This window comes from Oratosquilla oratoria, chromosome 43, assembly GCF_046742065.1.
Source record: "Oratosquilla oratoria isolate Oo_2021 chromosome 43, ASM4674206v1, whole genome shotgun sequence".
Lineage (NCBI taxonomy): Eukaryota > Metazoa > Arthropoda > Malacostraca > Stomatopoda > Squillidae > Oratosquilla > Oratosquilla oratoria.
In genome coordinates this window covers 11376146-11400145 of record NC_134819.1, presented here as the reverse complement: position 1 = coordinate 11400145, position 24000 = coordinate 11376146, and the positions used below count along the sequence as shown (strand labels likewise).

Below are 24000 nucleotides of genomic sequence, written 5' to 3'. Positions count from 1 at the left end.
TGGGGAATCTATATATTTCGATTGCAAACTGCAATCCTCTTCAGTTTGCAATCGAAATATATAGCTTCCCTGTCTCCAGTCTTTTTTACTCCAGTGGTTTTCACGTGATTATATATATATATATATATATATATATATATATATATATATATATATATATATATATATATATATATTTACCTAGTTGCATTTTGTGGGAAAAGAGCTATACTTGTAGTGACCCACTATTGTATCTTTCCACATCCAGTTTTTCCTTAAAGCATATTTTTGCTACTGTTCTTGTAAGGGATACCGGTCTATAATTTCTTGGATTTTCTTTGTTTATCCATTCTATTTTTCCCATAATGGTTGTATAGACCTTGTCCCACCATACTTGATGATGTAGGACCTTTCAGTTTTGTCTCCACAATTCCCATTTTGTCTGGTGTCTATTAACAAATAGTCGTTTAGTTAATTTATTCCAGAAATCATACCATCCATGTTTGTGTATGCCACTTTTGATTTTTTCTTTTCTTCTCTTGTTTGGTTTATGTTCCCTTTTTTCTGATGGGAGGTAGTGTTGATGAAAGAGTATTGGGATGGTTTGGACACATGGAAAGAATGAGTGAAGAAATATTAGTAAAAGAGGTGTAGAAGGCAGAGGTGGAAGGAGTGAACATGAGGGGGGAACCTAGGATGAGATGAATGGATGGGGTAAAAGGGGCATTAGGAAAGGGGGGGACATCTGTTGAGAAAGGAAGGGAGAAGACAGAAGATAGGGGTGAGTGGAGAATGGTTGTGTATGGATGATGATGTGATGCATAGAAGGGAATGGGTAGGGGATGGGAGGGGTGAGGGAGTATGTGTGAATGATATTTTGACGCAGCCCAAAGGGATTTCTCCCTGTCTTCTCTTTTTCCACATGAGGGGACAGAGAAAGGGAGTTGGTGATATGATGAAGTGGCCTTCCTGTGGATGTGTTGTGTTTTGCTACATTGCTTCTGACTCAGGGCAGTGGGTGAGATGCAGGGATGACCCGTCATCCATGAGGAGCCAAGAAAAGAAGGAGAGAGGGATGGTGAATGGAAATGGAGTATGTGGGGATGGAATGTGTATTTACCTAGTTGTATTTTACAGGATGAGAGCTATGCTCGTAGTGACCTGTTTTCGTATATCCCCGCATCCAGTTTATTCTTAAAATTGTGTATAGTTTTGGCACTCACTATTTCTCCATTTAGTTTGTTCCAGACATCAATCACTCTATGTGGGAAGCTATTCTTTTTTTAGGTCTCCTCTGTAACTGTCCTTCTTTAGCTTTTTTTTTTTTTTTTTTTTTGTCCTCTTGTTTCTCTTCTGTCCCATTTTAATAAGTCATCTCGAGAATTTCCATCCCTTTCAAAATTCTGTAAATGGTCAACAAATCACCTCTTTCTCTTCTCTGTTTCAGTGTTGATAGATGTAATTTCTCCAATGGATTTATGCCTTTGACTTTGGCTACCTCCCTTGTAAGGAGGAAAAAGCTCTTGGATATGTATTTTATTATAAGATCTTACTCATGCATTAAAATTCTATCACTATTTAACATTTTCTTATAAACAAAATTACACACAATTACATAATGTGAGGAGTGGAGAAGATAACACTTAAATTACTAATTTACCACACTGATTACCAAAACTTGATAATGGGCACATACACCTTTTAGATAACTATTTATTTAAGTTTTGAGGGGGTAGGGCTATTTGTTACCTATGATGGTGATCGTGAATAACAATCACTTTTTTTGAAGATGATGGGGATTTCCATTAAATATGGGAGTCCTCTGCCAGGGGCATCAAAGAATCTAATAGAAGGGTAGATATTTGAAAGGTGATGGAGATTTCCATCACATATAGGGAGTCCATTGCCAAGGGTGTTGAAGGATCTATCAAGAAGGTAGATATTTGAAGGTGGTGGGGAGAAAGAATTGACGAGGAGGGTCGATATTTGAAGATGGGGATTTCTGTCACATATGGGGCTCTGCCAGGGGCATCAAAGAATCTAATAGGAGGGTAGACATTTGAAAGGTGATGGAGATTTCCATCACATAGGGGTAGTCCACTGCCAGGGGCATTAAAGGATCTACCAAGAGGGTAGATATTTGAAAGGTGATGGAGGTTTCCATTGCATACAAGGAGTCCACTGCCAGGGACATCAAAGGATCTACCAAAAAAGGTAGATATGTGAAGGTGATGGGGATATCCATCACATATGGGGAATCCACTGCCAGGGGTGTTGAAGGATGTACCAAGAGGGTAGATATTTGAAGATGATGTGATCTGTCACATAAGTGGAGTTCACTGCCATGGGCATTGAAGGATCTACCAAGAGGATAGATATTTGAAGGTGACAGGGATACCTGTCACATACGGGGAGTCCAGGGCCAGGGGCATCAAAGGATCTACCAGGAGGGTAGATATTTGAAAGGTGATGGAGATTTTGTCACATATGGGTATTGGTGGAGACTGACAGATAGAATATTATGTCCCACTGGAACCATATCTAAAATCCTAATCCTCTCACATGTCCTTTGGTGTTGTTTATATAGTTGTGTGGGCAGGATGTCACTGAAGGACTGTATTTGGGACATCCAAGCCCTACTATACACTCAGTTCAGGGTTCGTTCTAAATGTGTGTTCTACTTCTGCTCTCACACCTCCACTAAGTGAAATCACACAGGTAGTCTAACTGAACATGCCTAAAACATATCCAGACATTTAGCATGTCTGTACACAAGAGATGTTTGGAATGCCTGTCTATATAGTTGCATACAATGTTAATCTCTAGAGGTTAAATGTATTACATTATATTAAACTTCTAATCATATTTAAGGTTATTGTATAATATACAGTATATGTATGGTAAGATTTTTTCTTTTTGATTATAGAATTTTAACATTCATGCTAGGGTGTGACAATTACTATAATTATTTTTGTATTTTACTCTAGGTAGATGTACTAAGGGAGATGGTGGAAAAAGTTCCTGTGTATGAAGCTACAATTGAGAGTTACAAAAAGAAACTTGAAGAACTCAGCGATCTAAAACGACAAGTCAAAATATTAGAAGAAAAGAATTCTGATTATATGCAGCACAACATGGAGCTAGAAGAGGTAAGGAGGGTGGGAATAGGTAATGAAGATAACTGGGATTGGTGAAAGAAAAGAAGCAACAGTAATAGAAGGAAAGAAATTGCAAGTAATAGATGATGATGTAGCAGAAGAGGAGAAAATTATACAGGCAAAAGAAAAGTGGAATTATACCAAGAAGTGAAAAGTGTGAGAAGATGAAGAATTGAATAATTTTAGTAGTATTAAGGAATGTAGGAGTGGGTGCATGCCTTGGCAGGCTACTTGCTTGTAAAGGGAAGAGGCCCTTGGTATATAGATAGAAATATAGATATTAACCCCTAGCATACAATTATGCTGATGTCGGCATCATGAGATGCAAATGGGTATGCAAAGATGCCAGTGTCGGTGTCGGTGTCCTGATTATATTTATTTTGTAGTTGTAGTTGATGGACCCCCTTGTTCTGTGAAGAGGCTTGATCACATTTTCTGTGGTTATCACCATTCAGGGTGAAAGAGAACGAGTATAACAGCTGTAACTATATTTGACTCGTATTGAAGAGGTTAAAGAATATATTGGAGTCACTCATGTGCAGGAGTGTAGATCAAAGAAGATTAGGGAAGAATATAAAAAAACTAAGAATATGACCTGCTTCACGAGAGGGATGCACCATGTGTGAACTAAGAGTATTGGTGAGAAAATGAGGAAGTGCAATTTTCACTTGGTTTAAACAGAAAGGGGACCTGCTGTGCAGGTAAAGGCTAATTGGATTGGGTGGGTGGATGGAGAGGAATGTAGGTTGGAATGGGAGAAGAAAGGGATGGAAGATGAAAACAGGCTTTAGGACAGTATCAGTGGCTAGCTAAGTAGAAATAGTGTAGACAGGAAAGAATAGACATTGTAGGGAAATATTGATTGACAGTTACTACTGTCATTTTTTTGTCATGAAATGCCTCTTACCCGGCTAAAAATTTACAGGAAGTAAAGAAATCTGGTACTTGGAGACCACAGCTGGATCTTTATAAAAAGCAGCTAGCAGAATTACATCAGAAACTTGCAGATGAGGCTAAGAAGACTGACAGACATGCATTTGAGAACAAGAAATTGCAGGAGAAGATGGACGCTTTGTTGCAAGAAAAAGAGGTAAAATAATTTATTTTTAAATTAATTTCATGATAATCGAGATTTTGAATGATAATATTTACAGACTCAGCTGTTCATTTCTTTGATTATAAAGCTCTTTATTTTCTGAATTGTAAGAATGTTCCAACTGTTTTCAGAGATTAGCAATGGAGAGAGATGCAATGAAAGATAACATCGAAGAACTCAAGTGTCATGTAACAGCACTCACATCTCCAGACACATCCTCACGTACCCCCTCAGATTTATCAGACACTGACTTGCTGGAGTTGATTCCACATGAAATCAAGTAAGTTTTTTCATCTTTTTCTTTTAATTCAGATTTAACCCTGTACTGCTCAGAAGTTTCTCCAAGCTTAATCATCAAGCACAGGCCAAAAGCAGAGTCTTGAAAGATGCCATATTTGTCTGACATCATTATCAGAGGAGAGCAATGTTTGAAGCCACATCACTCCACCCACATTCCTTTTCTATTTCCTACAATCTCTCAAATCAAACTTCTGTGCAGTTTGCCTTTCCATTTCAAACAACTCTTGGCAAGATTAGCTTACTGCTTCACCCATGAGTTCTATGGGCATTTCTTTATATTTTCACTAAGGGTTGTCTCTTGTGGAGATAATCATATGAATAGGATCAACACCTGAGAAGTGTGTCACATACCCCCATTGCAGCGTTTCCCAACCTTGGGTGCTGAAATCAATAAGAGGAAGTGCTGGGAAACAATGTGTATATACACTTTCCTTTATCTTTCGAGTAATAAGATATTAGTCAGGGGGTACTATGCTGCTTTGACCTGACTACAGGGGGTGCTACGGTTGGTAAAGTTTGGGAAAGGCTGCCACTTTTGTTAAAAGTTGACGGTCACAAATTATGTTGGTAGCAGGTCTCAAGTGAAGTTCATAAAGTACAATACTCATCAAAAGTATGCGGCACCTAACCCTTGCAGGGTTAGGTGCCGCAGACATTATCTGAGGTGAAATTATATAGATAGAATGTATCTGACAACCCCCTGCTGTCACATTTGGTCAACAGAGTGGAACATGAGGGAGAATCCAACCAGTCACTCCCACATTGCCATAGGAAGAACATTTACAGTTAACCCCTCTCTTCAGGACATTGCCATGTCTCACACTGGTTTTCTTCATTTCCCTAGGCTTTGTATCATTACCATGGCTCTTACAAAGGAATTAACTAAAGAAATAATTGCCCAAGTCATTGGACTATAGAAGGTAGGGGTTGGAACTAAAGAAACCAGTGAGATGTTGAAAGTGGCCAAGTCCAAAATCAAGAGATACATGGTGTGATTTTGGAAGGTAGGAGGGCTGGAGATACCATACCAGTAACCTGGTGCAGGGGGCCCTAAGAAGAATTTTCCTTTGTTAGTGGATTTGACTCTAAAGAATGCTTTATGATCAAAACCCTTGGAGAACTCTTCTTAGGATGCCCTTCCTTAACCACTTCCATACGGTGACGCCTACGTAGGCGTCATGAGGAGCAAGTGGGTATGCGATGATGCCGACGTTGGCGTCTTGATTATATTTATTGTAGTCGTACCTACGTAACCTCCATTCTCTCTAAACTGGCTTCATCATATTTTCTATGGTTATCAAAATTCACGGGTGAAAGAGAACAAACGATTGAGCGCTGACTTTATTTTTTATAATGCGGTTATTATGACGCAACATCGCACGTTGGGCAGCTAAAGCTGCCAGACGTGCGATGTGCCCCGGAGTGAAGAGGTTAAGTTTCTGGGATAGTATCTCCACCTCTCCTCCCTCCTGAAATTGCACATGTATCTCTTGAATTTGGACTTGGCCACCTTCAACATTGCACTGATATTCTTTAGTTCCGTAGTCTGCCTTCTTTAGTCCAATGACTTGGGCAATTATATCTTTCATTAATTCCTTTGTAGGGGCAATGATAATGATACACCTTAGGGAAATGAAGAAAACCAGTGTGAAAAAAGGTAAGGTCCTGAAGACAGGTAAATGCTCTTCTCAGGCAGTGTGGGAGCAACTGGCTGGTTTTTCCCTTACATTCCACTTTGTTGGCCCAGTGTGATAGAAGGGGTTTGCCAGATACATTTCACATCCATCCTAGGATGAGATGGATGGATGGGGTGAAGGGGGCTTTGGAGAAGAGGGGAATACCTGTTGAGGAAGGACAGGAGAGGACAGAAGACAGGGGTGAATGGAGAATGGTTGTATATGGTTGATGTGATGCATGAGGTGGAATGGGTGGGGGGATGGGGGGTGAGGTAGTATGTGTGAGCAAAATTTGACACAGCCCGAAGGGATTTCTCCCCGTCTTCTCCTTTTATGCATGGGGGGACAGAGAGGGGGGGGGGTCACCGATTTAATGAAGCGGCCTTGCTGTGGATGTACTGTGTCTTGCGACACTGCCTCTGACCCAGGACAGTGGACAAGGTGCAGGGATGACCCATCATCCAGGAGGTGCTAAGATGGGAGGGAGGGCGGAGGGGAGTGGAGTTTTTTTATGGATGGAATGGGTGGGAATGATTTTATGCCTTTTTCTTTTTGGCTACCTCCCTTGTAAGGGGGAAAAAGCCTTGATATATGTATGTACCTCAGAAAATGCCTTCCTATTTTTGTCATAAATATGTGCATGCAAAGGATAGGTGCCACATAGTTTTGATGAGTACTGTAGTCACTTGTCATTCAGTCAGTCCTTTGTCCCATGTCTCTCTTGCCAGACCCATGGGTCCCAGGTAACCAGCTATGGCCACTGCCCTTGTGCATAAAACTTGGCACAGATAATTTTTACACTGTCTACCATCTACAGAAAAAAAATGATCAGCCTAGCATAATTATTTCAATAAACACATACTGACGTCCTTAATGGATAATGGAGTGGTACCTAATGGAAGGATTTGAGGAGTTCTGGATGTTCATGTTTTCTAGGGAGAAATTAGGGGAATGACAAATAATTTTTTTAGTAAAAGGAAAATTGAGAGTAAAGGAAAAGTGGAAAAGCAGGAAAAGAAAGGAAAGTACAGCGGTGCTGAGAGTAAACAAACTGAATGAGAAGGATAAACAGAAGGAATAACAGGAAAAACTGAGAGTAGTATGGGAGGCTGGATAGAGTGAGAAATGAGAAGGTGAGAAGGAGAATGGGGGTGGAAAGGGAGTTGGGAGATAGGGTTGATGAAAGAGTATTGGAATGGTTTTGACACATGGAAAGAATGAGTGAAGAAAGACTAGTAAAAGAGGTGTGGAAGGAGTGAAGATGAGGGGCGACCTAGGATGAGATGGATGGATGGGGTGGACTGACTGGTGAGGTTATTTAATGTTTGTTTAAGAGAGGGTAGAGTGCCCGAGGACTGGAGGAGTGCCTGTATAGACTTTACAAGGGAAAGGGGGACAAGTGTGAGTGTAGTAGTTTCAGAGGGATCAGATTGTTGAGTGTAGTTGGGAAGGCCTATGGGAGGGTCGTGATTGAGAGGATTAGGAGAGGAACAGAGGGAGTAATTGGTGAGGAACAGTGTTGTTTTAGGACAGGTAGGGGTTGTATAGATCAGATTGTTGTGGTAAGACAGATATGTGATAAAGCTGTAGGAAAAGGTAAGGATGTTTTTTGGGCTTTTATGGATCTGGAAAAGGCCTTTGACAGGGTAGACAGGAAGGCACTGTGGGAGGTACTGCAGATATATGGGATAGGAGGAAAGCTGTTAAGAGCAGTCAAGAGTTATTACGAGTGTAGTAGTTTGTGTTAGGATTAGAAATGGAGAGAGTGAATGGTTTGAGGTAAAGGTGGGACTTCGTCAGGGATGTGTTATGTCGCTCTGGCTGTTCAATCTATACATGGATGGGGTGGTGCAAGAGGTGAATGCAAGGGTAGTGGGTCAGGGACTGGAGATGGTTAAAGAAAAGTGAGAAAAGTGAGAAATAAGCCATTTGTTGTTTGTTGATGACACTGCGCTTATAGCATGATCAGAGGAGGGATTTAGGAAGTTAGTGACAGAGTTTGAGAAGGTGTGTGAAAGAAGGAAGCTGAAGATAAATGTGGGCAAAAGTAAGGTGATGAGATGTACAAGGGGAGAGAGTGACAGCAGGCTGGAAGTGAGCATTAACCTCTTCACTCCGGTTCAAAATCTCGCGGGCAGCATTAGCTGTCAGACATACGATGTGTCGTAATAATACTTGCATCATAGAATATAGTCACCGCTTATATCGATCATTCTCTCTTTCACCCGTGAATTTTGATAACCATAGAAAATGTGATGAAGACAGTTTAGAGAGTATGTCATTACGCAGGGGCAACTACAATAAATATAATCAAGACGCCGATATGGCAGCCTCGCATATCCACTTGCTCCTCATGCCGCCTACGTATGCGGCACCGTATGGAAGGGGTTAAGGGTGAGAGACTGGAGGAAGTGGATAGTTTTAGAGACTTGGGTGCGAATGTGGCAGGAAAGGGAGGAATTGGGGTAGAAGTAGAATGTAGATTGAGAGAAGCGAGTAAATGCCTTGGTGGATTAAAAAGTGTAATGAGAAATAGACATCTGGGAATGGATACTAAAAGGAGGTTATATGAAGGAGTGATTGTGCCAACAGCACTGTACGGGGCAGAAACATGGAACACGAGAGAGGAAGAGAGAAGGAGTTTGAATGTGTTTGAGATGAGGTGTCTCAGAAGTATGATGGGAGTTACTAGGCTAGATAGAGTGAGAAATGAGGAGGTGAGGAGGAGAACAAGGGTGGAAAGGGAGCTGGGAGATAGGGTTGATATAAGAGTATTAGGATGGTTTGGACACATGGAAAGAATGAGTGAAGAAAGAGAAATAGAAGAGGTGTGGAAGGCAGAGGTGGAAGGAGTGAATATGAGGGGATATCCCAGGATGAGATGGATGGATGGGGTGAAAGGGACATTACAAAAGAGAGGAATGTCTGTTGAGGAAGGACAGGAGAGGACAGAAGACAGGGGTGAATGGAGAAGGGTTGTATATGGATGATGCTGTGATGCATGAGGGTGAGTGGGTGGGGGATGGGGGGTGAGGAAGTATGTATGAGAAAAAATTTAATGCAGCCCGAAGGGATTTCTCCCCATCTTCTCCTTTTCTGCATGAGGGGAAGGAGTGGGGGGGTCGCTGAATTTATGAGGCGGCCTTGCTGTGGATGTGCTGTGTCTTGCATCACTGCCTCTGACCCAGGGCAGTGGACAGGATGCAGGGATGACCTGTCATCCAGGAGGTGCCAAGATAAGAGGGAGGGAGGAGGGTGGAGAGGAGTGTAATATGTAGGGAATGGAATGGGTGGGAGTGGTTTCTATGCCTTTTTCTTTTTGGCTACCCCCTGTGTAAGGGGGAAAAAGCCTTTGGTATATGTATGTATGTATGTATGCTTGTTAGGGAGACTGGTCTGTAGTTAGTTGGATTTTCCTTGTTTCCTCCTTTATATATTGGAACAATTTTTGTATTTTTCCAGTCTTGTGGCCCCTTTCCCTCTTTGAGCGAGCATTTGATTGTATTGTATATTTTATCCATTAACTCCTCTACGCACTTTCAGTATCCAATTTGCAATTCCATCTGGACCATGCGATTTTCTGACATCAAGGTTTTTGTTTGGTCGCTGATTTCCTTCTGTGTTACAGTTATTTCCATCATTGGGGGGATTTCTGTCTATTCGCTCACAGTTAGGTGAGTTCTCAATTGTGAATACATATTTTAAATGGTTGTTCATAATTTCTGCCATTTCTTGTTTTTCTCTACATTCATAACTTCCCTGGCACAGCTTTTCTATTGTTTGTTTTTTAGTTTACAATTCAGATATCTGTGAAATAGTTTAGGTTGTTCCTTGCATTTTTCTATTATTTCTTTTTCATAGTTTATCTTTTCATCTCTGTGTATTTTTACATAATCATTTCTTAGTTTGATGTATGTTTGGCATTTGCTTTTTTTTTGTCATTTTTCCATTTTTTTCCAGCTTTGTCTTTTTTATCCTTAGCTTCACTACATTTTTTGTTGTACCAGTTCTTTATGTATACTCTTTCTTGCTTTTGTTGTGGTACATATTTGTTCACTCCCTCATTATAAATTTCTTTTAGTATATTCCATTTCTCTTCCATCCTTGTTTCTTCCTTTAGGAATTTATTCCATTTTGCATTATGTTTTGTTGTACATTAGTCTTCCTTTTCTGTTTCTCATTTTGTCTTAGGTCTATCTGTTCTTTTAGTTCAGATTCTATTAGTACATGGTCACTCTTTCCTATTGGTGTTTTGTAATCTATTCTGCCCACAATATCAGGTTCTGACATAAGTATTAAATCCAGTCTCAACGGTTCCTCATTGTTTCTGTATCTGGTATTTTCCTTTATCCACCAAGTCATTTTGTATTCAATGGTCATGTTGAGTAGCATGTTGCCCCAGATGTCTTCTCCACCCTTTACTGTCATTTCTTCCCAACATATATCTTTTGAATTAAAATCACCCATAATTACTATATTTCCTCTTTCCTTAAATATATCAGTCATTTCATACTTAGTATCTTCCAACAGTTTGGAATGATTATTTTCTGTCCACGACTGTGTTTTGGGAGGTACATATACAACCACAAATTTTCTACTTTTCATGTGGTTGCTTTCAACTTTTATCATAATTGATTCTACATTGTTTTTCCCTTCTGTTATCTTTGTCACATTTAAGTCTTTCCTAGTCAAAAATAATACTCCCCCTCCCTGTTTTTCCTTTTTATTCTTCATCCAACAGTTGTATAGACCTTGTCCCACAGTATTTTGTGGTAGAGTTCTTTTTAATTTAGTTTCTACTATTCCCATTATGTCTGGTTTTTCTAATGCTAGGTAGTCATTTAGTTCAATCAATCCTGAAATCATTCCATCTATGTTGGTATAGGATAATTTGATTTTTTTTCCTTCTCATTTTTTTCTGTCTGCTTTGTTTCCTTTTTCCTGATATACCATTTTCTCAGTCTTGGGTCCACCACTTAAGAAAAAAAAAAAAAAAAAAAAAATCTTTACAGTCTCAGTTCTTTTTTCGATTTTTTCATTTGCTTCATTTCTAAGTTCCTTTTGTTTTTCTTTTTCTTCATCGCTCATTTCTTTTTTTATCCATACATTTTTTCGTTGTTCACTGCTTGCTAGTTTTGCTGTTCTAAATAGTATTTCCTCTGCAATCTTTTGTGACTTAAGTTTTACTTTTAGTGGCCTATATTGTTTTTCTTTTGAGTGTCTATCTATTCTATGTGTTTCTTCAACTTCTTTATCTAAACTTTGTCCCTCCTCTTGAATCTCTTTCAGAATTTCTATAGCAATCTCCTTTTCCTCTTTTCCTCTCTGATATCTAGGAACATCATGCTTTACTTTAACCACTTCACTCCAGACTTAAATCTCGCGTGCAGCAGCCAATGCCAGCTGTACGACGTGTCATAATAATACTCGCATCATAAAATATAGTCACCGCTTATATCGATCGTTCTCTCTTTCACCCGCGAATTTCGAAAACCACAGAGAATGGGATTCAGGGCACACTTGGGAGAATGTAAAAACACAGGGGTGACTACAATAAATATAATCAAGACGCCGATATGGCAGCGTCGCGAATCCACTTGCTCCTCATGACGCCTACGTAGGCGGCACCGTATGGAAGGGGTTAATACCATAGATTACAATACATCTTTTTTGTCCACCGTATCCCTAACCAAATTACCTTTCTCTTTTATCACTTGAATTACTGTCTCTAAAGCCTCAAAAACTCAGACCTTGTTTATGTCAGTAGCTATCATAACACTTTTTTCTGGTGGGGCTTTCTTGTTTAATCAGATTTTGATGAGTGGAGGCAAAGAAACAGGACCCCATGAGCACAACTTAAACCTCATATACTACAGCTAGATGAATACACTTCAAAGGCCTGACAGTGAAAATCATTAAAAAAAAATCCTAGGTCATCAGAATCTTGGTCTACAAACAGTTCATGAGAACCATGCTTCATTATATTTCCATAGCATGGTTCCCAACAATTGGAAAAACAAACATAGAAACTATACAAGATAAGGCACAAAGAATAATAACAAGGTTCACCAAAACTCAGTAGAACATCTACACACAGAAACCAAAACCCTTTCCACATACCAGCAGCATACTGCTCAAACATCTATATACCACGTACATCAAGCAACATGTGTGTAAAAAAAAAAAAAAGCATTCACAATCAGATCATAGAACAAGTACTCCCAAGCCTGATCACTAAAGTCCCTATTCCATCAAACTCCTTCAGATGTAAACCATGCGTAGAGAGATTTGATATTATAGCTATTACTGAATCCTAGATCAATATGGCTGATAGACATTTCCTCTCAGAAATCGAGATAAAAGGATATAAGCTTTTTCACAAGGATAGGGTAGGCAGGAATGGGGAAGGAGTAGTATTTTTCATTAAAAATACAACTAATTGTATTATCAACAATTCAATTAAGGTAGAGGAAAGTACAGAATCTGCTTGAGTGGAGATTGTAGGCAAGAATAAGATACTTTACAAAGGATTACAAAGAAGGAGCATGCTGACAGGAGACCTTTTGGTCCAATACTAGGTCAGATAAAAAAAAAAAAGAAGAAAAAAAAAAAAAAATAATAATATATATATATATATATATATATATATATATATATAATATATGTATATATATATATATATATATATATATATATATATATATATACACATATCTATATATGCAAGCAATCACATCACTGTGATACAAAAATGTCATTTAGTCTGAAGATGTAATATATGAAAGTACTTACTGTCTACAAGTTTCCCTTCTGTGGTTATTTTGCATATATATATATATATATATATATATATATAGATATATATAAATATGTATATGTATATATAGATAGATATATATATATGTATATATGAGTATATATATGTATATAAATATATATATATATATATATATATGTATATATATATATATATATATATATATATATAAGAGCAGTAAAAGGGTGGGCAATGTATGGAATAGACTTAGTAACTATGTAGTGAGTGCTGAAACTATCGGTTGTTTTAAGAAATGGTTAGACAAGTTTATGGATGGGGATGACAGGTGGTAATGGACATGGAACTGCCTAGTGTAGGCAATATGGTCTCTTGCAATCTCCTTCATTCTTATGTTCATATATTTTTATTACAAAACAATCCATCCCAAAAGAAGCAAGAACCATACTAGTACAACTACAGAACTATATTCAGGTCACCATCCAGCACTAAAACAATACCAACACAGAATAGGCCTGGCCACAGAAATAAACTGCTGTAGATGCAGTCATCACACAGAAGACACTGAACATCTCTTCTTACAATACCCCACTGTAGCTGTACCCAGAGAACAACACAATATTTCCCCCGTCAGCGATGTATGGGCCAATCTGATGACTTTTACACTTGGGAGTTATGGGTCTTCTACAAGAGAGATCAGGGACCATGGTTTGATTGATTGAATAATTGATATTCTTCCTAGATCCTCTTAAGCCTTGACATTTTGTAGGAGGAAAATACAGCGTACGACCTATGACCCTTAGTTCTCTCACTCCATCCCATTTAACCCCTTGAGTACCAGATGTGTGTTTTGTGACACCTGCGTGTCATGGCTGAGTGCACTCGCCAGGAACAGAGCGTGCTCCCCGTGACATGCACGTGTCACAGTTATAAGCTGTGTGTATTGAGGGCTCTCAAGGCCTCGGATTCTGGGTTATTTCTACATACGTGGTGGCAAGTGTCTGTGTTTACAAACCAGCCATTCATGGGACGGTTTGAAACGTTTGTTTACGTAAGGTTGACGGGTCGGTAACGAAGGGGTTAACTGTAAATGGAAACTTCATGGAGGCATTCCCCCTGTATCTTTAACTTCACATGTTTTTATAAGAATTGTAAACATACATATACCAAGGCTTTATCCCCCTTACAAGGGAGGTAGCCAAAAAGAAAAAGGCATAAAATCATTCCCACCCATTCCATCCCTAAATACTTTCCACTCCCATCTTAGCACCTCCTGGATGACGGGTCATCCCTGCACCTTGTCCACTGCCCTGGGTCAGAGGCAGTGTCGCAAGGCACAGCACATCCACAGCAAGGCCGCTTCATTAAATCGGTGACCCCCCTCTCTGTCCCCCCATGCATAAAAGGAGAAGACAGGGAGAAATCCCTTCGGGCTGCGTCAAATTTTGCTCACACATACTACCTCACCCCCCATCCCTCCACTCATTCCACCTCATGCATCACATCATCCATATACAACCATTCTCCATTCACCCCTGTCTTCTGTCCTCTCCAGTCTTTCCTCAACAGACATTCCCCTCTTCCCCAAAGCCCCCTTCACCCCATCCATCCATCTCATCCTAGGATGTCCCCTCATGTTCACTCCCTCCACATCTGCCTTACATACCTCTTTTACTAGTCTTTCTTCACTCATTCTTTCCATGTGTCCAAACCATCCTAATACTCTTTCATCAACCCTATCTCCCAACTCCCTTTCCACCCCTGTTCTCCTCCTCACCTCCTCATTTCTCACCCTATCTAGCCTAGTAACCCCCATCATACCTCTCAGACACCTCATCCCCAACACATTGTAAACACATTACAAAAAAAAGTTTCTGTAGATTTATTATACTCATATCTAGATCTTAAAGTTTTGATATGAATGAAAAAATGAGACTCAGTATGATATAGAGTAAGGGTCTTTTGTAAACAAAATTAAAAGCATGAGGTTGGTTGTAAAATATTAGATTCGAGGAAAGGGTTCTTGGAAAGGATATTATCATGTAGCTGTCTTGGCAGAAATGATGAACCCACCTGTAGAAATCCCTTATCAGATTCCCAGGTCTCAAACCCCACCCCTATTTCTGTTAAAATTAGGAAATCTTTGGGATGAGACCTGCCTGGAGTAGATAAGGAATTTTCTCCTATATCAAACTTATATTTCTACAGAAAATAATGAATGTTTTTGTTGTTTTTTCCTTTTTCTAGGGAGAAACTTGCACGTCTTCAGCATGAAAACCGCGTTTTGAAGCAGCGAGCATGTGAAGGAGGGGGAGGGGAACAAGTGCCCCTCCTCCAGGCCATGATATCAGATCTTCAGGAGAGAGAAAATAACCTCACTCAGGAGAACAGGTGGGAAGACAGGAAGAACAGCACTGTCGGGTTTGGGAAACGTCGACCTTCATTTTCCTTTATTGACTCGTACTTGGCATTAGATTCAAGTAAAAAACTAAAATTATTTAAACGAAATTTGAAATGGGCAAGTGAATCTGATTTACTGGTCTTACGTCGACCTCCTGGCCTGGTTGCCAATTTTCTTGCTGCTGCTGCCGCTGCTGCTGCTGCTCAGCATAATCCATCTATTCCTTCTCTCCTTTCCAATTCACCTTCCCCAACTTGCAGCGAACCTCATTCTAAGGATATTCCTATAATCATTCACCACATTCATGAGTTCAAAATGCCTCCATCTCCATCACATGATGATAGTGGATGTTGTCGTACTTCACCCAGCAGTTGTGAGGGAAGCGAGGAGCATAGAAGGGTGGATAACCAGTCACCTGACTATAGCAACACGCTAGACTCTGGAGTGTCAGGGGTCTATCGGTGCCTTACTCCCATTATTCCATCCTTAGTTGAAGAGTGTACAACTCATCATCTTCCTGACATATTTCCAGGGACTGTGGGCCCTTCATCCACCCCATCAGTCATGCATCACACCCATCCTGCACATGCATACTCCTCCCACTCTCCATTGGGGTATCCTCACTGCTTTAATAATAATCGGTCTGTTAGTGGAAGGAAGAGTGGATGTTATTCTGATCCACCAAGACCAAATTCAGTCTGCTCATTTTCTTCACCATGTTCTTATAATGGGGCAGTTTCTCCTAGTATTCCCCAACTTCCGGGTTCTCCTTCACAGTCCCCTCCTCCCCCTAACATCTCCCCTGGTCCTGAAAGTCCAACACCACCACATTCACCTCCATCATCACCATCATCCCCTCATCCTTCCACAGTGCTCCATAGTGGCAGGAGAACTTATGTTAGATCACCACTCCCCCCAGAATCTCCAACACCTCACAACTCCCCCCGTCTTCCTAACAGCATCCATGCCACCAGAACCAGGTCCATCAAGGTGTACAGCACCCCAGGCATCACAGAAGGAGAGTATAGTGCTGATTCATCTACTTCCCCTAAGGTGCTCAACGGCACATCAGATTTAGCAAGCAGTACCAGAGACAGCTCAAATGAGTCTTCATCACAGGAAAAACAGGAGGAGGTTAACAAAAAGTGCAACAAAGTTAAAGAAGCTGTTCAGATACAACAAAAATTAGAATTGGACATGGAAGAAAAAATTTCACACTCTTCAAAGGCAACTGACTTGGACAAAGTTTCCTCAAAGCTACAGAATTTAAATGAGATGAATCATTCATCAAAGGATGTACTCGTAGACCATTCTGCTTCTTCATCAGGCAAGGAAGTTAATGAACCAGTCACACCAAGAACTTCCAGTAATGTTTGCAATGGAAGCACTCCTACCATATCAGTTGCTCCAACCAAAGTAACCCCTATTCTCTCAGTTCCTGCCAGCATCAAATTAGAAACATCTCAACCTAAAGCTGTCTTCAAAGGCCCAGGTAGTATCTCTCCAGTAGGCAGTACTGCCCTAAAACCAAGTTCATCTCCAAAGTGCAATGCTAATAGAGTTCGAAGAGTAAGCCCACCCAGTAGCACCTCTAGAAGCCTTTCCTCCATCAAGAGACATGTTGAGCCACCTAGGATTGTGGGATGCATCAACAAAACTGGAATGCCTCCTCGGTACCAAGGGTATACTGTTGGTGACAGGAAGCCAAGTGACAAAGCTACATCACAATCAGGGAGAGAACAATATGTTCCTCTGCTAGCAGTCTCAAAAGATGAAAATTCTTTGCCAAGACAGAAGACAGTAAACAGAATTAAAATGGGAGGTATCAAACCAAGGACCCCAGAACCAGCAAAGGAACCAGTCATCAAAGCTAAGTGTAGCAGTGAAGTTGGATGTTTACCCATTGCTTCTAGAAATGATGGATCCTTCTTCATTGCACAGAAACCCCCAATATATTCTGTCCCAAAAGCTTTCTCAGAGTTACAAACCTCATCTGAGCCACAAGTTAGTGAAGCAAAACCTGACTGTTCCTCAAAAGTTCCTGCAAACTCAAGAAAACCAAGTATAATACTGAATCATAATACACTTAACAACAAGACAGTAGGTCATGTCACCTTTAAAGAACCAATAGTTGTGAATGACTTGGGTAAGACTAGTTCATTACCTACATCTAGAGTAATCACTTCAATAACAAATGCCCCAAATAGACAGAAGTTAGGGTCAAGCCAAGAGAAATCTGTGCCTAGAACTGATGTAAAGTTATTGAGTGACACATTGTTCACACATTTTGTCCTTTCAGCAAACAATTTGATGGATTCACCTGAGAGATCCAAAGAATCAACACTGTCTGCAACAGATACAGATACAGATTTGGAACTCATGGAGCGTAGACTTACTATGGGAATGTATGCTGCACCCCTGGTCAGCTCAGAATCATATAATTCCATAACAAATCCAGAGGAAGAGGGCGACATTGACCCATCAGCCACAGATTATAACACAGATAACAACTCAGAATCAGAATTTAATCCACGTCAGTTTAAACCATATGGTAACACTTTACTAGTGACACCCCTTAAAGCAGAAAAGAGTGAAGCAAAGGTAGATACAGAAGAAGACAGCGATACAAAGTCACTACCTGGAGACCTCACAGATGCAGCAGCTGTACTGGCTAGAACACCATCTCTTAGAAGAACATATAGTTTCTTTAGAAAGCAAAGTAAAAGGAAGAAAGAGGCAAGAAGGCAGAATCAGGTTGCAAAGTTAAAAAATAAAAAACATAGAGCACAGGCTCTTGCACAGAAAACATTCAATGCCATGTTTACCATGTGTACCCCATGAGATATCAAAGATATTTATCTAAGATGCACAGTAAGAGTAATTGAAAAGCACAACTAAAGAATAAGATTGTATGATGGTGTAAAGGGTGGAGAAAATTGAGAAAAAATGCTCTGGAAGATGAGGTTTTATTGTATAGAAGTTGTTTCATCCCCATGTTTTGTGAGCTTACCTCTTTTAACATTTTAAGAATAAGCTTTAACAGACAATAATATAAAACAATTTCTCTAACATAAGTTGTAGCCTGGCTTGGTCATTTCTACCTGAACAACTAACTCCTCTGGTCTTCATTTTTCTTTTTTCTCCCTCTAGTCATGCTACCTGGCTTAATTTGATTAAGTTTGAACTGTTTATTGCCCCTCTCTTGCAAACCAGAGAAAATTAGTAGTAATAAATTGGCTATGATTAGAAATAATGTATGAAGATGAACCTTCATAGGAATATTTTATGTATGTAAGTTAAAAATTTGATAGTTGTACCAATTTCCTGAAAATATGCATTTTATTCCTGGAAATGTACTGGACTAGTCAGGGGTTGATTGGACTCAAATGAATGCGGTGGTGCTCTAGACAGTGTAGGTTAGATACATTACAGTATTGTGCCAAAAGTAGCTGTAAGTATTAGGACAAGTCATTGTATATCAGCTTTTAAATCACAGTTTCATTCATACAAAAATTGTATGCATTTATTATTGTGTAAGCTCTACATTTTTGTAATTACAATTGGTTGTAGAGAAATTTGTACAGATTAATCAGGTTAATACAATGTGTGTCTGTATGTGTGCTGTATGTGTGTATGTGTATGTCATGTACCAATGATAAGTACCTACTTTTGGTGGTCCTGCTAGAAAAACCTTGGAGAAAATTATCTCCCTGTAGCCCATTTTCAAAACCCATCAACCCTGTCACGTTTATCTGGAGGTGCAGCCCCGCTCAGTCTTTGGACTGGGTACAGTATCTCTCTGTTAATTTCAACTGTATTTCATCCACCTTTTCACATGTGGAGAGTGCTGACCACCAGCAGTTGGTCTCCTTCTACTACTTTCAGCTGGTGATAGCAGTTTCACACTAATACACCCATCCCTTGATTTAATGGACAAAAAAGAGGGGGGGGCATCAGTCTGATAAATATAATAAATTCAATATATTTGCTGTCATTTAATAACTGACTTGCCAAGGATTGTGGAGATTCGTTCTTGATATGCCGTGATTGTATAGTTAGGGGCCTCAGAAGTGTATTTCAAGTCACTGGAGATTGCTAATTGGGGGTCTGTTAAAGTGAGGGCTGAGTGCAAAACAGACAAGTCCAAAAAAAAAATTCTTCCAGGTTTCCAGTTAGTGAAACTTGAGGTAACAATTATTATGTATATGTCATAAACACATGTATGCATGGGGCATCAGAGCACAGTGGGAGAGTGCATGCAAATAACTTTTGCAAGTAGGGCCCAGGTTTGGGTTTGAAACCTGGCTGGTGCTGCAACTTACAAACAGAAGGGAAAAGGAATAGATTCCCATACTTACATAAAGTAGAAAGAGTAAATTCAGTGTATGGATTGCCAAAAGACCATTGATGCAGCAGAGATTGGTTTAGGCCTTCTTGTCCCCAAGGAGATGTGAGTATTTTGATACAGAGTTGTTATTTATGTCATCATTCAAGAGGAAGGGTTAGGTCCCCTTTACAAGGACAGAAAAGATGGTAGCTAAAATGTATGTATTGTACGTGTAAGTATTTACCTAATTGTAGTATGCAAGAAAGGAGCAATGCTTGTGAGTACTGTTTTCTATTCCCCAGTTATCTTACATGGCTTAAAATTCGTGTGTGTGTTTTTGTTTAATTTGCCTAATTGTAGTTCACAGGAAAGGAGCAATTCTCATGGGTTCCTCTCTCTTACCCTTGGTCACTGGACTAGGCCCAAGGTGTATTTACCTAGTTATATTTTACGGGATGAGGTGTCTGAGAAGTATGATGGGGGTTACTAGGCTAGATAGAATGAGAAATGAAGAGGTGAGGAGGAGAACAGGGGTGGAAAGGGAGTTGGGAGATAGGGTTGATGAAAGAGTATTAGGATGGTTTGGACACATGGAAAGAATGAGTGAAGAAAGACTGGTAAAAGAGGTATGGAAGGCAGATGTGGAGAGAGTGAACATGAGGGGACGTCCTAGGATGAGATGGATGGGGTGAAGGGGGCTTTGGGGAAGAGGGGAATGTCTGTTGAGGAAAGACTGGAGAGGACAGAAGACAGGGGTGAATGGAGAATGGTTGTATATGGATGATGTGATGCATGAGGTGGAATGGGTGGGGGGATGGGGGTTGAGGGAGTATGTGTGAGCAAAATTTGATGCAGCCCGAAGGGATTTCTCCCCGTCTTCTCCTTTTATGCATGGGGGGACGGAGAGGGGGGGTCGCCGATTTAATGAAGCGGCCTTGCTGTGGATGTGCCGTGTCTTGCGACACTGCCTCTGACCCAGGGCAGTGGACAAGGTGCAGGGATGACCCGTCATCCAGGAGGTGCTAAGATGGGAGGGAGGGTGGAGGGGAGTGGAGTGTATTTATGAATGGAATGGGTGGGAGATTATTTTATGCCTTTTTCTTTTTGGCTACCTCCCTTGAAAGGGGGAAAAAGCCTTGGTATATATATGTATGTATATTTTACGGGATGAGAGCTGTGCTCATAGTAACCCATTTTCATATCTCTCCACATCCAGTTTATTCTTAAAATCTTGTATAGTTTTGGCACTCACTGTTTCTCCATTTAGTTTGTTCCAGACATCAATCACTCTATGTGGGAAGCTATTCTTTTTCAAATCTCTTCTGTAACTGTCCTTCTTTAGCTTCCTCTTATGTCCTCTTGTTTCTCTTCTGTCCCATTTTAATGAGTCGTCTCTATCAAGAATTTCCATCCCTTTCATAATTCTGTAAATGGTCAACAGATCACCTCTTTCTCTTCTCTGTTCCAGTGTTGATAGATGTAATTTCTCCAGTCTTTGTTTGTATGTCAAATTTGATAGAATAGGTGCCATTCTTTCCGTGTTACTCTTTTATTTCCCTCATGGGTTGGGATTTCACTTCTCTCCCTTCATCCTGATGTTGCATTTTTCTGTAATGAAAACTGACTTGAAGTGTTTGCTCATGACTTCAGCCATTTCTGTATCTTTTGTGTATTCAGTGTTCCCTTGGCTTCACTATTTTCTGTTTATTTTTTAGTTTACCATTTACATATCTGTAGAATAGTTTTAGCTTATCCTTACATTTTTCTATTATCTCTTTTTCATAGTTTATTTTTTCTTCCCTACCTATTTTTACACATTCATTCCTTTGATTAATATATATGTGCCACTTTCTAGGTTTTTTATCTTTTCTCCATCTTTTCCAAGTTTTATCTCTTCTCTCTTTGGCTTCACTGCACCTTCTATTAAACCAGCACATAATAGTCATCTTTTCCTCTTTTTGCTTTTGGACATATTTATCCACTCTTTTGTAGGTTTCCATCAGAATCAACCATATTTCTTCCACTTGTGTTTCTTCCTTGTAGAATTTTTCCCAGTTCGCTTTATGAAAAAATATCCTAAGTTTCTCAATGTCCATTTTACTATACATCAGTCTTCCCTTTCTGTCTTTCTCATTTCTCTATATTTCCTCCTGTAGTTCTAACTCAAGTAGTATGTGGTCACTCTTTGCAGTTGATGTCTTGTATTCAATTTTGTCCACAATCTCAGGTTCTGATGTAAATAATAAATATAGCCTCAACAGTTCTTCATTATTTCTAAATCTAGTGTTTTCTTTTACCCATTGTGTCATTGTATGTTCTATAGTCATGTTGAGTAATACATTTCCCTATTTATCCTCTCCACTTTTCAGTGTCATCTCATCCCAACATGTTTCTTTGCAATTAAAGTCTCCCATTAGTATAGCTTTATTTCCATATTAATGAAGTTCTTGTATCCTCTAACATTTTGTAATCTTTATCCAAGACCTCATTTTTGGGGCACATAAATTGCTGCAAACTTTCTGCTTTTCATGTTGCTATCTTCAGCACTTATTGAGATCATCTCTCTGTTCTCTCCATATGTAACTTTCATCACATTTAATTTTTTCTTAACCAGGAACATGACTCTACCTTCTTTCTCCTACCTATTTCTAAGCCAGTGATTATATAATCCATGACCAACACTGGTACTAGTGGACCCCTTAATTTTGTCTCCACAATTCCCAATATATCTGGTTTTGTTTCTGAAAGGTAATCATTTAGTTTGTTTAATCCTGAGATTAATCCATCTATGTTGGTACAAGCCAATTTTAATTTTCTATTCCCTCCATCTTGTTCTCTGAACCCCCTTTTTTTCTTTATATATATATATATATATATATATATATATATATATATACACACACACACATTTTTTTCAGTCTCACATCTAACACTCTCCAGCAGAACTGTGTTGTCTTGGTCTTTGTTCTTTTCTTGTTTTTTTCTTTAGTTTTGTTTATTAATGTCTTAATTTTTTCTCTTCCCTCATCATTCATGTCTCATATCCATATATTTTTATAGTGTTCATTTCTTGCTAATTTTCTTGTTCTTGTTAAGATTTCTTTTGCTGTCATTTGTGATCTTAACTTGATCTTTAGTGGTCGACTTTTTCCTTTTCCATCTGCATATTTACTAATTCTGTGCACTTTCTCTATTTCCTTTTCTAATTCTTGTTCTTTATTTTGTGTTCCACTTTTAGACATTTCTTACCAAGTCTTTGTCCTCTTTATCTCTCAGGAACCAGTTTAGGTTATGCTTTTCCTTCAGACCATATATTACTACACACTTTTTTTTGCCTACTGTGTGTGTGAGAGAGTTCAATTAGAGTAGGTATTGGCAATATTTATGTATGAGGGCTAAGATCTAAATCTAGTTGTTCATGCTCCTTGGCTACATGGACATGTGGCATTCTTCCCTGATGTTGATCCTCCTGATAGGGTTATCTCCAAAAACAGACAGTTCTCAATGGAGGAGACAAAATGGACACCCACAGAACTCATGGCTGAGTAAGGTGACTGATCTTGCCAAGAGCTGTTTAGAATGGGAAGGGTGACTACATGGGAGTTTACTTGGAGAAACCATGGGGATTAGCATTACCACTTGAGTGAAACAATCTCCCCAAAAGCATAGCTTTCCAGTTGATGGTGATAATACAGGTTTGACTTACAAAAAAACAAAACTCTCCTCAGCACTTCTTAGTGTCACCCCTTCTTGGTTATGGGTGGGGAAGGAAAATCCTAAATTAGTTTCACTCAGTCACTTTTACATTTGTTGAAGAAAGTGTGGAAAAAAGGCTAAATTATTCCATACTATTGACAGATGCAAATAGGACAGAATGCTTTGACTATATGATAAAGAGGTTAGGATAAATCAGCACCAGCCGTTGGGTCCTACTGTGGATGCTCTGTACTTTGCTGCCAAGCATTTGACTCAAGCAAGAAATTAAGATGTGGCCTATATATTGAGGAAATCCAATGTAGTTGAAAATACATACATATGGTATGTGTTTTTATTTCACATTGATAAGCATAATCTTTGTGCAGGTGTTTTAAGTGTCATTATGGTTGCTTATCATGAGGCCCAGTATACTTGTCTCTCTACAAGACAGTATCCTTCACTGTCTAGCATGGGACCAAATGTTATATGTGTATATTTTATACACACATACTTGAGACATTTAGACATACATGTATGTATATTTGATTTGTGCATTTGTGGTTTGGTATATCTGTGTGTGTATGTATATATA

At 39.4% G+C, this 24000-nt stretch overlaps 1 protein-coding gene across 3 annotated transcripts in view; it reads left to right on the top strand.

Moving 5' to 3' along the window:
* Positions 1-24000, top strand: part of hook (hook microtubule tethering protein) — a 439379-nt gene that overhangs the window by 320920 nt on the left and 94459 nt on the right. For all 3 annotated transcript variants that reach the window (XR_012966008.1, XM_076179534.1, XM_076179535.1), the window contains exons 9-12: positions 2967-3128; positions 4063-4227; positions 4365-4513; positions 15232-15375. Coding sequence is in view for 2 of the 3 variants with exons in the window: in XM_076179534.1 (XP_076035649.1) it covers positions 2967-3128; positions 4063-4227; positions 4365-4513; positions 15232-15375 (620 nt within the window). In the remaining variant the exon portion in view is untranslated. The remainder of the gene's footprint in view (positions 1-2966; positions 3129-4062; positions 4228-4364; positions 4514-15231; positions 15376-24000) is intronic.